The sequence below is a fragment of the Takifugu flavidus genome, chromosome 3 (assembly GCF_003711565.1).
Source record: "Takifugu flavidus isolate HTHZ2018 chromosome 3, ASM371156v2, whole genome shotgun sequence".
NCBI lineage: Eukaryota > Metazoa > Chordata > Actinopteri > Tetraodontiformes > Tetraodontidae > Takifugu > Takifugu flavidus.
In genome coordinates this window covers 8,409,583-8,421,195 of record NC_079522.1, presented here as the reverse complement: position 1 = coordinate 8,421,195, position 11,613 = coordinate 8,409,583, and the positions used below count along the sequence as shown (strand labels likewise).

Genomic DNA, 11,613 nt, shown 5'->3' with positions numbered 1-11,613 from the left:
ACAATTCCCACAGCACCCCATGGTTCACATGCACACTGGGACAAGATGAAGTCACTCACCAAGAAAGTCAGGGAGATGGAGTTCAGGTATGTTTCTCCAGGACTGTGCTGGGTCCAGTTTATGATGCAGAACAGCCAAACTACAATAGTTTATTATAATTCAGAGATCAAGAGAACTTTGAAAGATCCAGGAGACCAGGCTGAATTGAGATGGGGGGGGGGGGGGGGGGGGGGGTATAATTACTGTCCATAAATGGAGTCAGTCGACAAACCTGAGTGGCTGTTTTAGAATCACTAAAGACCCATTCAGAGCCCTGGAGCGATTTCCTCAGGTAAATGGTCACTGATACTGAACAATGCTGCTCTTGTTGGAGTGTCGTCTAAAAGGTTTCTGATTTCACGTATGAAGGTCAAAGGTCATTTTGTTCACAGATAGTGGTGAGAAATTCACGCCAGAGCCATCTCTATTTAGGTTTTAGACATTCTGACAAACACCACCAGCATATCAATCTTGTTTTCATATTTTTAAGTAGATTTATCTGGCACACCAGATGTTCTGTTGAGTGTTGGACTTTTGGTGAAACATACACGAATTTATTTTTATATTTAAGTGATAAATCGTGTCAATGAATCATTTTCTTAGTCACCATAGTTATTAATTATATATAAGACAAAGTTCGTGTTATTTTAACTTCCAGCCTCAGGTCAGTACACAGGAATTTAAAGTTCAGTCAGGTTTTTAAATCAGCACTAAAGACAAAATTATTGTTTGTTTTTAAACAGGACATTTTTTTTACGTATCTTGCATGGATCGTCTATTAACATGGTCGACACGAAACAGGAGGTTGATGCTAATTAGTTCCCACCATCAAAACATCCGCGTAAATTAACAACAAAATTAATCAAGCAAAATACGATTAAAAAATTGGTTAATAAATATGACGAGCTAGTTTCTAATAGATATGAAATGTTAATATAAAACTGTTTCGAAATTCGGAAACGTTGATTTTCTTCAGTTATAAATTGTATCTATTTCCTCATATTAAAGGCCTTTGTCGCCATCTTGTGGTTACACTTCTTCATAGCACTGAAACTCACTAAAGGACGAGTGTGAGTTTATGAAGTTGTTCTGTTTATTCTGAAAGTTATCCTTAATTGATTATGGCAGTGTTTTCATTTCGAAAATGTCATAATTCTTTCGTCAATAAAGATCTTGAAAATGATCTCAGTCAACTTTTAGTTTCAATCTCCTCAAACAGACCAAAAGAATAAGCAGCTTGTCTTTTGCGCTGTAGATGTTAAAGCAGATGTTGAGCTCAAAATAAAGAAATAAAAAATGGAGGAAAGGGACATCACTGTCAGTATCAGTCGTCTTTTTTTTTAACATAATGTGTTTCTGTCTTAAAATCACACTTCACTAATTTGTTGTCTAAAGGAAATAGACATATTGCTGTAATTCATTTCTGTGTTATTTGGAAGTGCCACTCAATTATTCCAGCATGTTTTGGGTATAAAGTCAAATGTTGCACAGCTTGTTAACCATAAAGTCCATCTTCATCCAGATTTGAAGCGGTTTTGAAGCTACTTTGATAAAAGCTGGATTTCAGGGATGATGCCCAGATTGTAGGATGGAAACAGGAGATCATCATCATGATGAAGAGGAGCTTCTCTCTGAAGAACAGGAGCTCACCAGTAGTCAAAGTACTCATCTCCAGACACAAGAGCCTGAGAAATATGGAAGTAAAGCCAAACTTTCAGGGATCTTTTCTTTAGTTGATGACTGAAAAATGTATTTCTGAAGAGTTTGTTCTGACTGACCATGATGATCAACTCAGATAGGCTTCAGAGCTCCTGGACATCCTCCCAGGTAGGACTGATCAGAGGCCACATGGAAGTGGCGCAACACAGCAGCTCAGCTAAAACCTGATACTGAAAATCCTTGTTTTAAATGTTTGTCAGAATTGTTCAGTTTAAAGATATAAGACCCAAAACCAGACAACCTGCTGGTGCCCCCTTGGTTAATGCTACTAACGCAGAAGGGTAGTTTCACACTGCTGTGAAGATATTAAAATTAATATATTTGGAAGAGCAAAATCACTGAAACACAAAAATGGGATTTTCAAGGACCTTTTGTTGAAGTGGGAGGATGATTGTGACTATTAAAATATGAAAACGAGTTAACGGAGGCTGGTCCTGTGTTCCATGTTGACATGGGTGCGGTATTTTCCACTCGCAGCACAGCAGTTCAGACAGTTTTTAACAAAAGACTATTGAACAACTGCAGAAGTGATCACGGACCTCATAGCCACAGGTGGGAAACAGTCCAAATAAACACAAGGCAAAACTCTTAATCGGGCACAGAAGGTTGTCAGGAAGAAAAGAAGAAGACAGAGAAGAAAAGTCCAAGACTGGCAGGGCCAAAACCAGTAAACCCAAATGGAGAAAGTGCTGAAGAGTCAGGCATGACACAACAGCAATCTGGCAAAGCAGGAATGCGCTGCAGTGGCTTAAATACAGCCTACAAGCAGCAACAGGTGAAAATGGTGAAGACAAATCAGGCGGGTGTGGAAGTGGGGGCGTGAATGAGTGGAATTTTCCACCTCAGCACAGCTGTCCCACAGGGATTAAACACCAACAGAACCTGGATCCAGAGGAGAATGGAACCTGATTGCTGGAGTCCATCACAACTGTAAACACCCATGTGGCAGATTCCAAGATGGTGGTTGAGATCACTTTCATTCATATATTATGTGATATATTATGTTCATATATCATATATATGTGACGCTGACATGATGACTCTGCCCTGTCTGTGGTGTCTCTGTCCCAGGACAGACTGAACGGTTTCCAGCACCTCCTGACCTCCCCACCATGATGCCCTCTAGCTCAACCCGCAGCTATTAACTGTCCTATCAAGGCCAAACAGGGTCATCATCAAATTATACTGTATTTTTATTTAGGAAGCATAGTCTTGGTTTTCAGGGCTCAATAATGTACTTAATAAACAGAGTTGGTCAAGGAAATGCTGTATACTTTTTTTTTTACAAAAATGTAGTTGTTCACTTTGTTAATCTGTGATTTATCAATAATTTAGTTGATTTTCAGGAGCACTCACATATATTCAGTCATCTTGACACAGTGATTTATCATGTGAATTTATTATTGTATAGTCAGACTCTCAAACTTCCAAAGTCAGAGTTTTGATGACTCAATTGAATTTTTAAATTTAAAGAATGGAACATGATGATGGTGCTTCTCGAAATAGATTTGAAAGGCTGCATTTGGTTGAATTAACTTACAATATCAGCCTGCTGTGTTTCCAGGTTGTTGGGGCAGCGTAGCGGTTGATAATAAATGGCGGAGCAGGTAAAATCCCGCTGGCACTGTAGACTGGACAGGCTTTAAAGCTGCAGGGCCAGTCCTTCCATGCGTACCGGATGGCCATGACCTCTTCAGCAGATGAACACAAATTGCTGATAGATAACTGGACACTGTCTGGATTCCAGCGCCCAACTGGAGCAGCGACCCAGACAGAACCAGGCCCACATGGAGCCTGAATCTGAGAACAGCAGACCTTTAAGGAAAGAAAAGGTTGTCACATCACAGTCAACTAGATCTAAATAAAATAAAGCAAATGCTAAAATGATGCAACCAAACAATACTACAACAATAACAGTGGTGACCATAAGTGATTTACTTTCATTCCACCAGATTTCTAACTGCTGCACTTATACTGTAGCACTCTAGTAAAGAATAAGTCCTGGACTGACTGGTTCCCTCAGCTTTGACCCAGTTAAAACATAGAGCTATGTTGGTCTGTAATAATCTTCTGAGTTCATGTTGGGTTTGAAACTTACCTCAAAGGTGTCAGTAGATGGTGAGACAGACAGTGTCTGGTCGTAGGTTATGTTGATGTATGTCGCCGTGGAAAGGATTTGACTGGGGAAAGGTCCTTGGAAGAGCACATCTGTTTCATTATAAGCCACCGCCCTTGCCCCTAATGTGAGCCTGTAGGCTACAGCCTTTTTTTCTCTGGGATGGATCCTTCAAAAAAAGCACATCTTCTTACCAACTGAAGGGGATTTTTAGTTTGGGGCAAATAAAAAGGAACACTTAAATAAGTTATGGGGCAATGACATGAGTATGAGGTCAGGATTTGGCCCTGTTTTGATTTCTGGTAGGCCCCCTTTTAACCAAAGATGGCCTGTCAAAAATGCCTTTAGACATTTCTCCAGTTAAACTAAAAAAAACTAACAAACTAACAACAAACTAATACTTTTCTACCAGGTCATGGAGGATCGTTGCCTGTCCTCCAGAGTTGGAAATATAGACTGAATATAATACGTACGGTAATTACCGCTTAGTAACAACAAATGACACTGTTCATATGGTGGAGGTGAAATTGAGGAAGGACTCAACTGCTGTGAGTGCTCAAGATCTTAAAACCTACGCGTCGCCTTTTGATGTTTCATCAGGTAAATCCATCGCCACAGCCATGAAGGTTTTCTGCATGCGAAGGTTTGGTGCGAAGCCAAAGTCTGCAGTCTGGTGCCAGCGGATGTTTGGGAAGCTGTCGTCCGTGGAATATTTAATGTAGGTCGACAGCTGCAAATACAAAGGATTTATTAAGGAATAAATACCTGGAGATAGGCCTAAAACACTGCAGTATTTCTCTTTAACTAATAGCTGATTTAATAGTCTCAAACTCTCAGGAACTTTTGTATTCTGTTGTGATAGAACGCAGTCTGTAAAACAATTTACAAGTAACACCAACAGACCTGGACAAATCCAAAGGGGAAATCTGCAGCTGTGTTTCCTCCTGATCCTCGGTGAAAGGCCATCCTCCAGTCATCAATCATAGCAGGAAACGAGCAGTTGTACTTGTCTTGATGATAGTTTGCATTCGACTCTCCTGAAAGCCAGATGAGCGTCACAGTCGCGTGATATAGATGAAGTGAGATTTCTCATATGATCTGTGGATGCCATCTCACCTTGGTACCAGATGGCTCCTTTGATGGTCATCTTGACCAGAGGGTGGATCATTGCATTCCACAGGACAGAATTTTTATTTGAAGGGTATGGCCTTCTAAAAGTTACAATAACGACTCAGCACAATTTATTTAAATGGCTGAAAGTGTAAGATTTTGTAGTTCATAACAGTTTGTCTTGGGATAGTTTTTTTTAAAAAGGCCGTAAGATAAAATTTGCTTAGCTCAATTCAGACATGGAGCTATTCATACTTACCGGAGTTCATCATTGTAGTCCAGTCCACATTGTTGCAGTGCCCTGGAGGAGGACCAGGCTTCCACCGGTGTTCCTCCCCAACATGAATCTATTAGTCCTATGGGATACTTCAGGGTATCGTGCAGGTAACGTCCAAAGAGCCAACATACTGCAGAAAATTTGGCCACAACCTCTGCAAATGGGCATCAACAAAATCAGAATCTTTGTGCAAATGAACTAAAGCTCCAAATGTGACATTTTGAGGCCTTTTTTTTTGCAAAACATTGGAAGGCAACATAGTTCATCTACTGAATGAATGAACGAACGAATGAATGAATGAGGTACCTGAAGAGGGCACAGACCAGGGAAGGTTCACTCCAAGTATATCAGTCAACTCAGTGCCACTCCAGTCACGCGCGACCATAAAAGGTCTCACATCAGGATACTTTGCCGCGAGGTTTAGCTCTTCTAATGAATTAAAGATCTGGAAGTTGCCATGAAAAGACTACCTGACACAGGTGACGTGGGGCAACAAATATAAAACCCTGATATACGTGAGGGAGCTTACCCGCGATGTTTGAAAGGCCATGTTACTCTGTCCCCCACACAGCCAAATGTCCCCAAACAGCACATCTGTCAGTGTGGCTGTGCTGCTCTCACAGGTTGCTGTTACACTATACGGACCACCAGCTTCAACAGGGTCAAGACTGACTCTCCAAATACCTGCAGACAGTGATGCTGTGTCAGTGGAACTATCATATCAGTCGGGGTGTTTCATGCGATTTGTTGGCAGCTTGAATCAACCCAATATGAAGATGACCGATAAATCAACATGAAAAGAACTGCGTCGGATGACTTGAGGGAGGATGGGAACAGAGTGAGTCCCTTGTGCTCTGCGTGACGACCTCAAATATACCATTTTTAAATGTTAATTTCAGTTTACTGAGGGGAAAAATCTATGTGGCCCAATGCAAGTAAAGACGGTTGTTCCACCCTCGCCGGCAACAATTGCCAATGGATCTTTACATCAGTGAGGAGGAATTTCGGCCCATTCCTCGTAGAATTGTTTTATTTCAGCCACACTTGAAGGATTTTGTTTAAATTCTGTACAGTTGAAGCTGGACTTCCCGGTTCTCTGGGTTTCATTGTCACACCTGTTTACTCACCATCTTTCGCTGCCTCTGCTGATCTCTGCTGTTGAGTTGGTCCTGACAGGTAAACTGTGATCACCACCCCTTTGGGACCATAGCCCCACAACACTGCGCTCTCTGGAGACTTTTGGAGCACCATGTGATCTCCATAGTAGGAGGCAAAGCGCAGTTTCGCATCTGCACAGAGATCATTTCTGTTAGAACAGGAAAACCTGAAAGGTATTCTTCTTGGACTCAAAAACGTTGATCAGCTGCACGCAGACTTACCAGAGATGTGAAAACACACCACAAGAATAAAAACGAGCTTCATTCTTGATTCTCTGACAATCCGACTGAACTGTGAGCTGCAGAAAGTAATTATTTCATCATCATTTCCCATTTCGCAATGATGCCATTACAGCAGGCCATCAAAGAACAAATATTTAACATTGATAAAGTAACCAAAACCTTTTTTAAATATCTTGTAAATTGTTGCCTAAAAATGTGGAAACCCATTTCTAAACAATTCAGAATATTATCTTCCTCAAAGTGAAATATTATTTAAAATAAATAACATCTACATTTTTAAAATCTAAGTCTTCTATTTTTTTTTAATCTATTTAGAGAGTATAACTAAAGCCTTTGGCCTTGGCTGTGATATTTTTGAGATTATTTATTATTATTTATTTTACAAATCGGTATCTCTTTTAAAGCATTCACACAAACTGTTTTTGCTTATCCAAAGTTCTGTCAACTAAGGGTCCAATCACTATTTGCATTCGTAAATATTTACAAATACCTTTGAAACAGATAAATATTTTTTAAAAATCCCTGAATTGTCAAAACCCACGCAGAAGAAAATGGACATGTAATAATTTAAATATTTTACTTTAGTTAGAAAAATCATTGTTACTGTTAGTTCTAGAATGAACTTTTATCAACAATGAATATTCATCTGTTTCCAAGCCAGTCATTAAAACATTATTTAAACTCCATAAACTGTGCTGGTTTTCCGATATGAGAGCAAAGGTCAGGTCTTAACATCAGAAGCATCACCCTCTGGAGATGTAGAGCTTATGTGAACATGTTGCTGCATTGTAGCGTTAACATAGTGTGTTGTTGTGTAGTCTCACAACTTGGCCGTCCATGACCTGGACTCTGAATCTCAAAGTGATAAACCAAATTCAAATTGTTAACAAGGAGTGATGTGTGATCCAACAGGGATACTGAGAATTGAAACCCAACATGAAGAAAATCCAGATTTGTACAGAACAAACTGCAACATAGACTGACAGCTGATATTTTTTTAACCGTCTGTGGTAATGGGAAGGTCGGCTGGACATCAGCCAGACACTCCCCATACAGAGTCTGGCTCAGTCAACAAACTCCTGGAGGTTTTCGAACCTTGACCCCATTACATGGAACAGGGTAGCCAGGAAGCTGATGATGCAATTGTGAGCGCGTCCTCTCATTCAGCAAATCAGTGTTAGAGGAATTTATTCATTTGACTGGACTGTGTTATTGGGGAGCATGGAATTCCTTTGACCTCTTGTGGGTCATTAACACACTAACTTGTGTAGCTTTTTGTGCCCTCTCCTGCCTCTCAATCTACAGGTAATTATTGATCATTTTAGCAAAACACCATATTTGTAATGATAAATTTAGTAACTAAAAACCTCAATTTAGTGCATTAGATAAAAAAAGAAGAGCAAGCAATACTTAAAACCTCTCAGTGATTCATATAATAACAAAAGCTGGTAAACTTGTTGTATGCTGTTGAACTTTAAAAAAAAAAAAAATACAAAATTAAGACAAAGGTAACCCTAATACAATATAAAAAAGGATACCAGTATAAAAAGAAAACAAATTAATTAGATCAATTAATTTATGTAAATACAAAACCACAGAAAAACAACTATACTGTACACCAATGAGAAAGCCACCGTTCTAAAGGTCTCTGTAGGGGGCGCTGCTCTCCTTCCACTCTGGATCCACATTTGAAGCCAGCAGTTGGTTAAATAGGCCAAATGGTTTCATTGGTGGGGGGGTGGGTATTTGGCCTGAAAGTACCTTGCCTGGGTGGAGGTACGGTGGCGGGTGTGCAGGGGGGGGGGTTGCAGCTCCAGTTGTTTGTCAGCTGAACGTGCGGCTTTACTGACAGCAAGTTCAGGATGCCAATTTTCGCGTGCTGCCTGTTGTTATGGTCAAGTCTGTGGAGTAATGGCACCAGGCTCAGTGCAAAATGATAGCATTCATCCAGTTCTGACTCTGGTTTTGAAGGCGGTTCTTGTCGTGTGGACGGACGCCTGTCCTCCAGTTCAGGTGCTCCTGCTCTCTTCCTTGTCACCGATGTTGTTTGGTCCGGAAACTCCCTCTTCCTTGGGCTCCTATGGGACCTGTCTCTCTCCCCAGCTGTAGTGGGCTGTGATGGAGAGGGCACTGAGGAGAGGGATGGGGGTGGTTGCATCTCTGAGGCCTGCTCATCAGATCCACAGGTTGACAGGGCTGGAGATGGTGTTTCCTCCCCTGCACTTACACCCTCACGAATTTTATGTGAACTGCAAACCAAACCAAAACACAAAATAGTCCTTAGTAACCAAATAAGTTATAGATATTATAATAATGTATCACTTCATGTGCCATAATTAATTTACCAAACTGTTATATGATTTTTGCCAGTCCTTCTTTGCTGTATGTGGAGTACAAGAAAGGACATTATGTCATTAAACTTCCATTCTTTTTGAGGGCCTCCTGCTGATCCACTTGCAGATACTTTCTTCCTTTGTCTCACAAAAGAGTCTCTTAATGTCCTCCATTTTGCCTTGCAAGTATCAGCTGGAAAAAAGGAACAAAGCCAGATAACTACAGTAGTTATGCATTTTATTAATCTTTCTTCTCTCTGTACAGATACTTGGCTTCTGGGCACTCTTTGATCATCTTTGCCTGTAACTACCACCTTGGTCACACAACAATGATAAACTCTGTCCAATGTGTGCAGCCATCAAAAAGCCATCAAAAAGGCAACGATGGAGAGGTTGTTGCCCAGGCCAAACTGCAAACACATGCATGGAGGTGGCACAAAACTTCTCATAAAAGTGAAACTTCCCAAATTTTCATGCCGCACTTGAGGGGAAAGACATTAAGTGTGTTTACCAGCACACAGGGAAACTGAATTTCTGCGAATTTCTGTGGACGCTGTAGCTCGACTAGAAAATCCTGGGTGAGTGTAGCCGGACTATCACCCCAGATAGCTTGGCTGGGAATCGACTTACGAGGGCTTGTGGACGGCGAGCTGGCTTATGTGATCGGCACTTTCGCTACATTTATCGTGTATGTTGCTGACCTGGAAACAGAAGCTTTACAAGCAACAAGCACGTTGCATAAATTACTCCCTACACAAGCAACAAGTGTAGTCTGATTTTGATGCATATGTTAACATTCTTATTTTTCCAGCACTGCGAGGATCTTTACAAGTAGACCTCCTCAGTCCTAAATTTGGCTCTTGTGCACACTTCAGCTTTAGGTGGACTCAGATGGGAGACTTGGACGAATATATGACATTGTGGTGTACACCAGTTAAGATTTAGTGAGTGAACATGGGGGAAACAGCATGTTCCTCCCAACACCTCTCTGATGTGGTGCTGTGCATCTAGGGGATGTTCCATTACAAATACCTGCTGAAAAAGCTGCCTGGGTCTTTCAAACGCCAGAGATCACAAAGCTAGTTTCGAAAATGTGTAAACACACACACACACACACACACACAATACAGTATATACTTATATACTTAAAGATCTAAATACACTAGACTTAGCCTAACACCATTTTGTAAAAGCACAAACAGAATCACACTACTTTCTTCCTTTAATTTAAAAGAAATTAAGCAGGAATAAGTATCTTAAGTAAGATATAACTAACTCAACTACACTGATTTCGTTCTGCGACCTAATACGTTTTATTAGTTATTCCTGCATTTATAAAGCCCTGCAAATGATACTTCAAATCAAATTTTTAAAAGGTTTTCAAGTTGTATAACTATATGCTATTATAGCTACATGAACAAATAACAATTTAGCAGCATTAGTTTGTCATTTCCGTGACTTACCATCCACTCCCATTGCTTCTGCAATGTCTTTCCAAGCTTTTTCTTTTTTGTAGTTGTCCTTATAAAAACGATGTGAATTGTCATAAATCATGCTGTGGTTTTTCACCTCAGTGATGAGTTTCTCTTCATCCATCGTGCCAAGTGGCCCCTGGAAATCCTCCGACCTGTTGACTTCAGGCCTGGTCCGGGTTTTTTAATATATAATTATTTTTTTTTAATTACTGGATATTTTCCCTCCTTTTGCACCAGATTTTCTGTCCCACACGCGCTGCACTGCGCCAATTGCTGTGTTATGATCACTCATTGGTTAAAAAACAAAACAAAATAAAAAACTAGGGGTCTTGGCGTCTCTTTCACGCCGGAGCTGTGACGAAGTCGGAACGCACAGGAGCCGCTGCCGATGGCAGAATACTGATGACTTTGAATCGACAAGTACCAACTCCGCTCCCGTTTCGGAGCGCAGACCTAACGCACACGCAACTAGTGAAATCTGCACCGGAACAAAAATCGATTCCACGTCGCTTCCGCGCATGCGCTCACATGTAAATATTTTATTTAGTGAGTCTCTCCCCCAATCCTAGTTTAATATCAATCTAAGATATGAGAAAAAGAACTTAGAAGAAAAGAAGAGACAAAATAGAGACAATATTATTATAAAATAATGTTAAACAGCATAAAAATCTTTTGGGAACTGGGCTGAGATGGTTCTTGGTTCAAACCCAAGTGCAGACAAACCAACAAATACTCACATAGGGCCCTGCAAATATTAGACATTTGCAAAGCAAAACAGAATTAAATTTATAGAAATGTCTAAATTTAACCAACAATATTTAAAATAAAATATGACTAAGTAAATGAACACAGAATTCCATTTCAAATGAGGTAGACATTAAACTTTGAGAAATTGAGCATATTGATTTTTTGAAAGGATTAGTGAAAAGGCAAGCTTGAGATCTGTCAGGATAGTAATTCAGTAAAAAAATTAGGACCGGGGGAAAATATTTTTTCAGAGGGCTGTAGATGTTGAATGGAAGAGACTGCATCCCCAAATAACCCCACATGTGATCTTTGTTTGCTCTGACAAAATAATTTCTACCACGAGATCAGAACCAACCAATCAATCAATCTTTATTTATATAGTGTCTGTTACAATCAA

At 40.2% G+C, this 11,613-nt stretch overlaps 2 protein-coding genes across 3 annotated transcripts; both read right to left on the bottom strand.

Annotated features, from left to right (window-relative positions):
• Nucleotides 1–3,137: 3,137 nt before the first annotated feature.
• Nucleotides 3,138–6,841, bottom strand: siae (sialic acid acetylesterase). Of its 2 annotated transcripts, none has more exons than XM_057026341.1 (10): nucleotides 6,641–6,841; nucleotides 6,389–6,550; nucleotides 5,791–5,945; nucleotides 5,568–5,706; nucleotides 5,244–5,415; nucleotides 4,991–5,082; nucleotides 4,778–4,911; nucleotides 4,450–4,604; nucleotides 3,857–4,043; nucleotides 3,138–3,573 (listed from the first exon to the last, which is right to left on the bottom strand). In XM_057026341.1, the coding sequence occupies exons 1-10, from the start codon at nucleotides 6,750–6,752 to the stop codon at nucleotides 3,295–3,297; spliced, it is 1,587 nt and encodes a 528-aa protein (XP_056882321.1). In that variant the 5' UTR covers nucleotides 6,753–6,841; the 3' UTR covers nucleotides 3,138–3,294. The 2 variants fall into 2 exon arrangements, with proteins under 2 accessions (XP_056882321.1, XP_056882320.1); XM_057026340.1 differs by having other exon boundaries at nucleotides 4,991–5,085; nucleotides 6,641–6,827.
• A 382-nt stretch (nucleotides 6,842–7,223) lies between these two features.
• Nucleotides 7,224–11,270, bottom strand: LOC130522231 (transcription factor Adf-1-like). Its single transcript, XM_057026346.1, has 3 exons — nucleotides 10,458–11,270; nucleotides 9,007–9,187; nucleotides 7,224–8,910 (listed from the first exon to the last, which is right to left on the bottom strand). Exons 1-3 carry the CDS (start codon nucleotides 10,588–10,590, stop codon nucleotides 8,367–8,369), a joined length of 858 nt encoding a protein of 285 aa, XP_056882326.1. The 5' UTR covers nucleotides 10,591–11,270; the 3' UTR covers nucleotides 7,224–8,366.
• Between the last annotated feature and the right edge of the window lie 343 nt (nucleotides 11,271–11,613).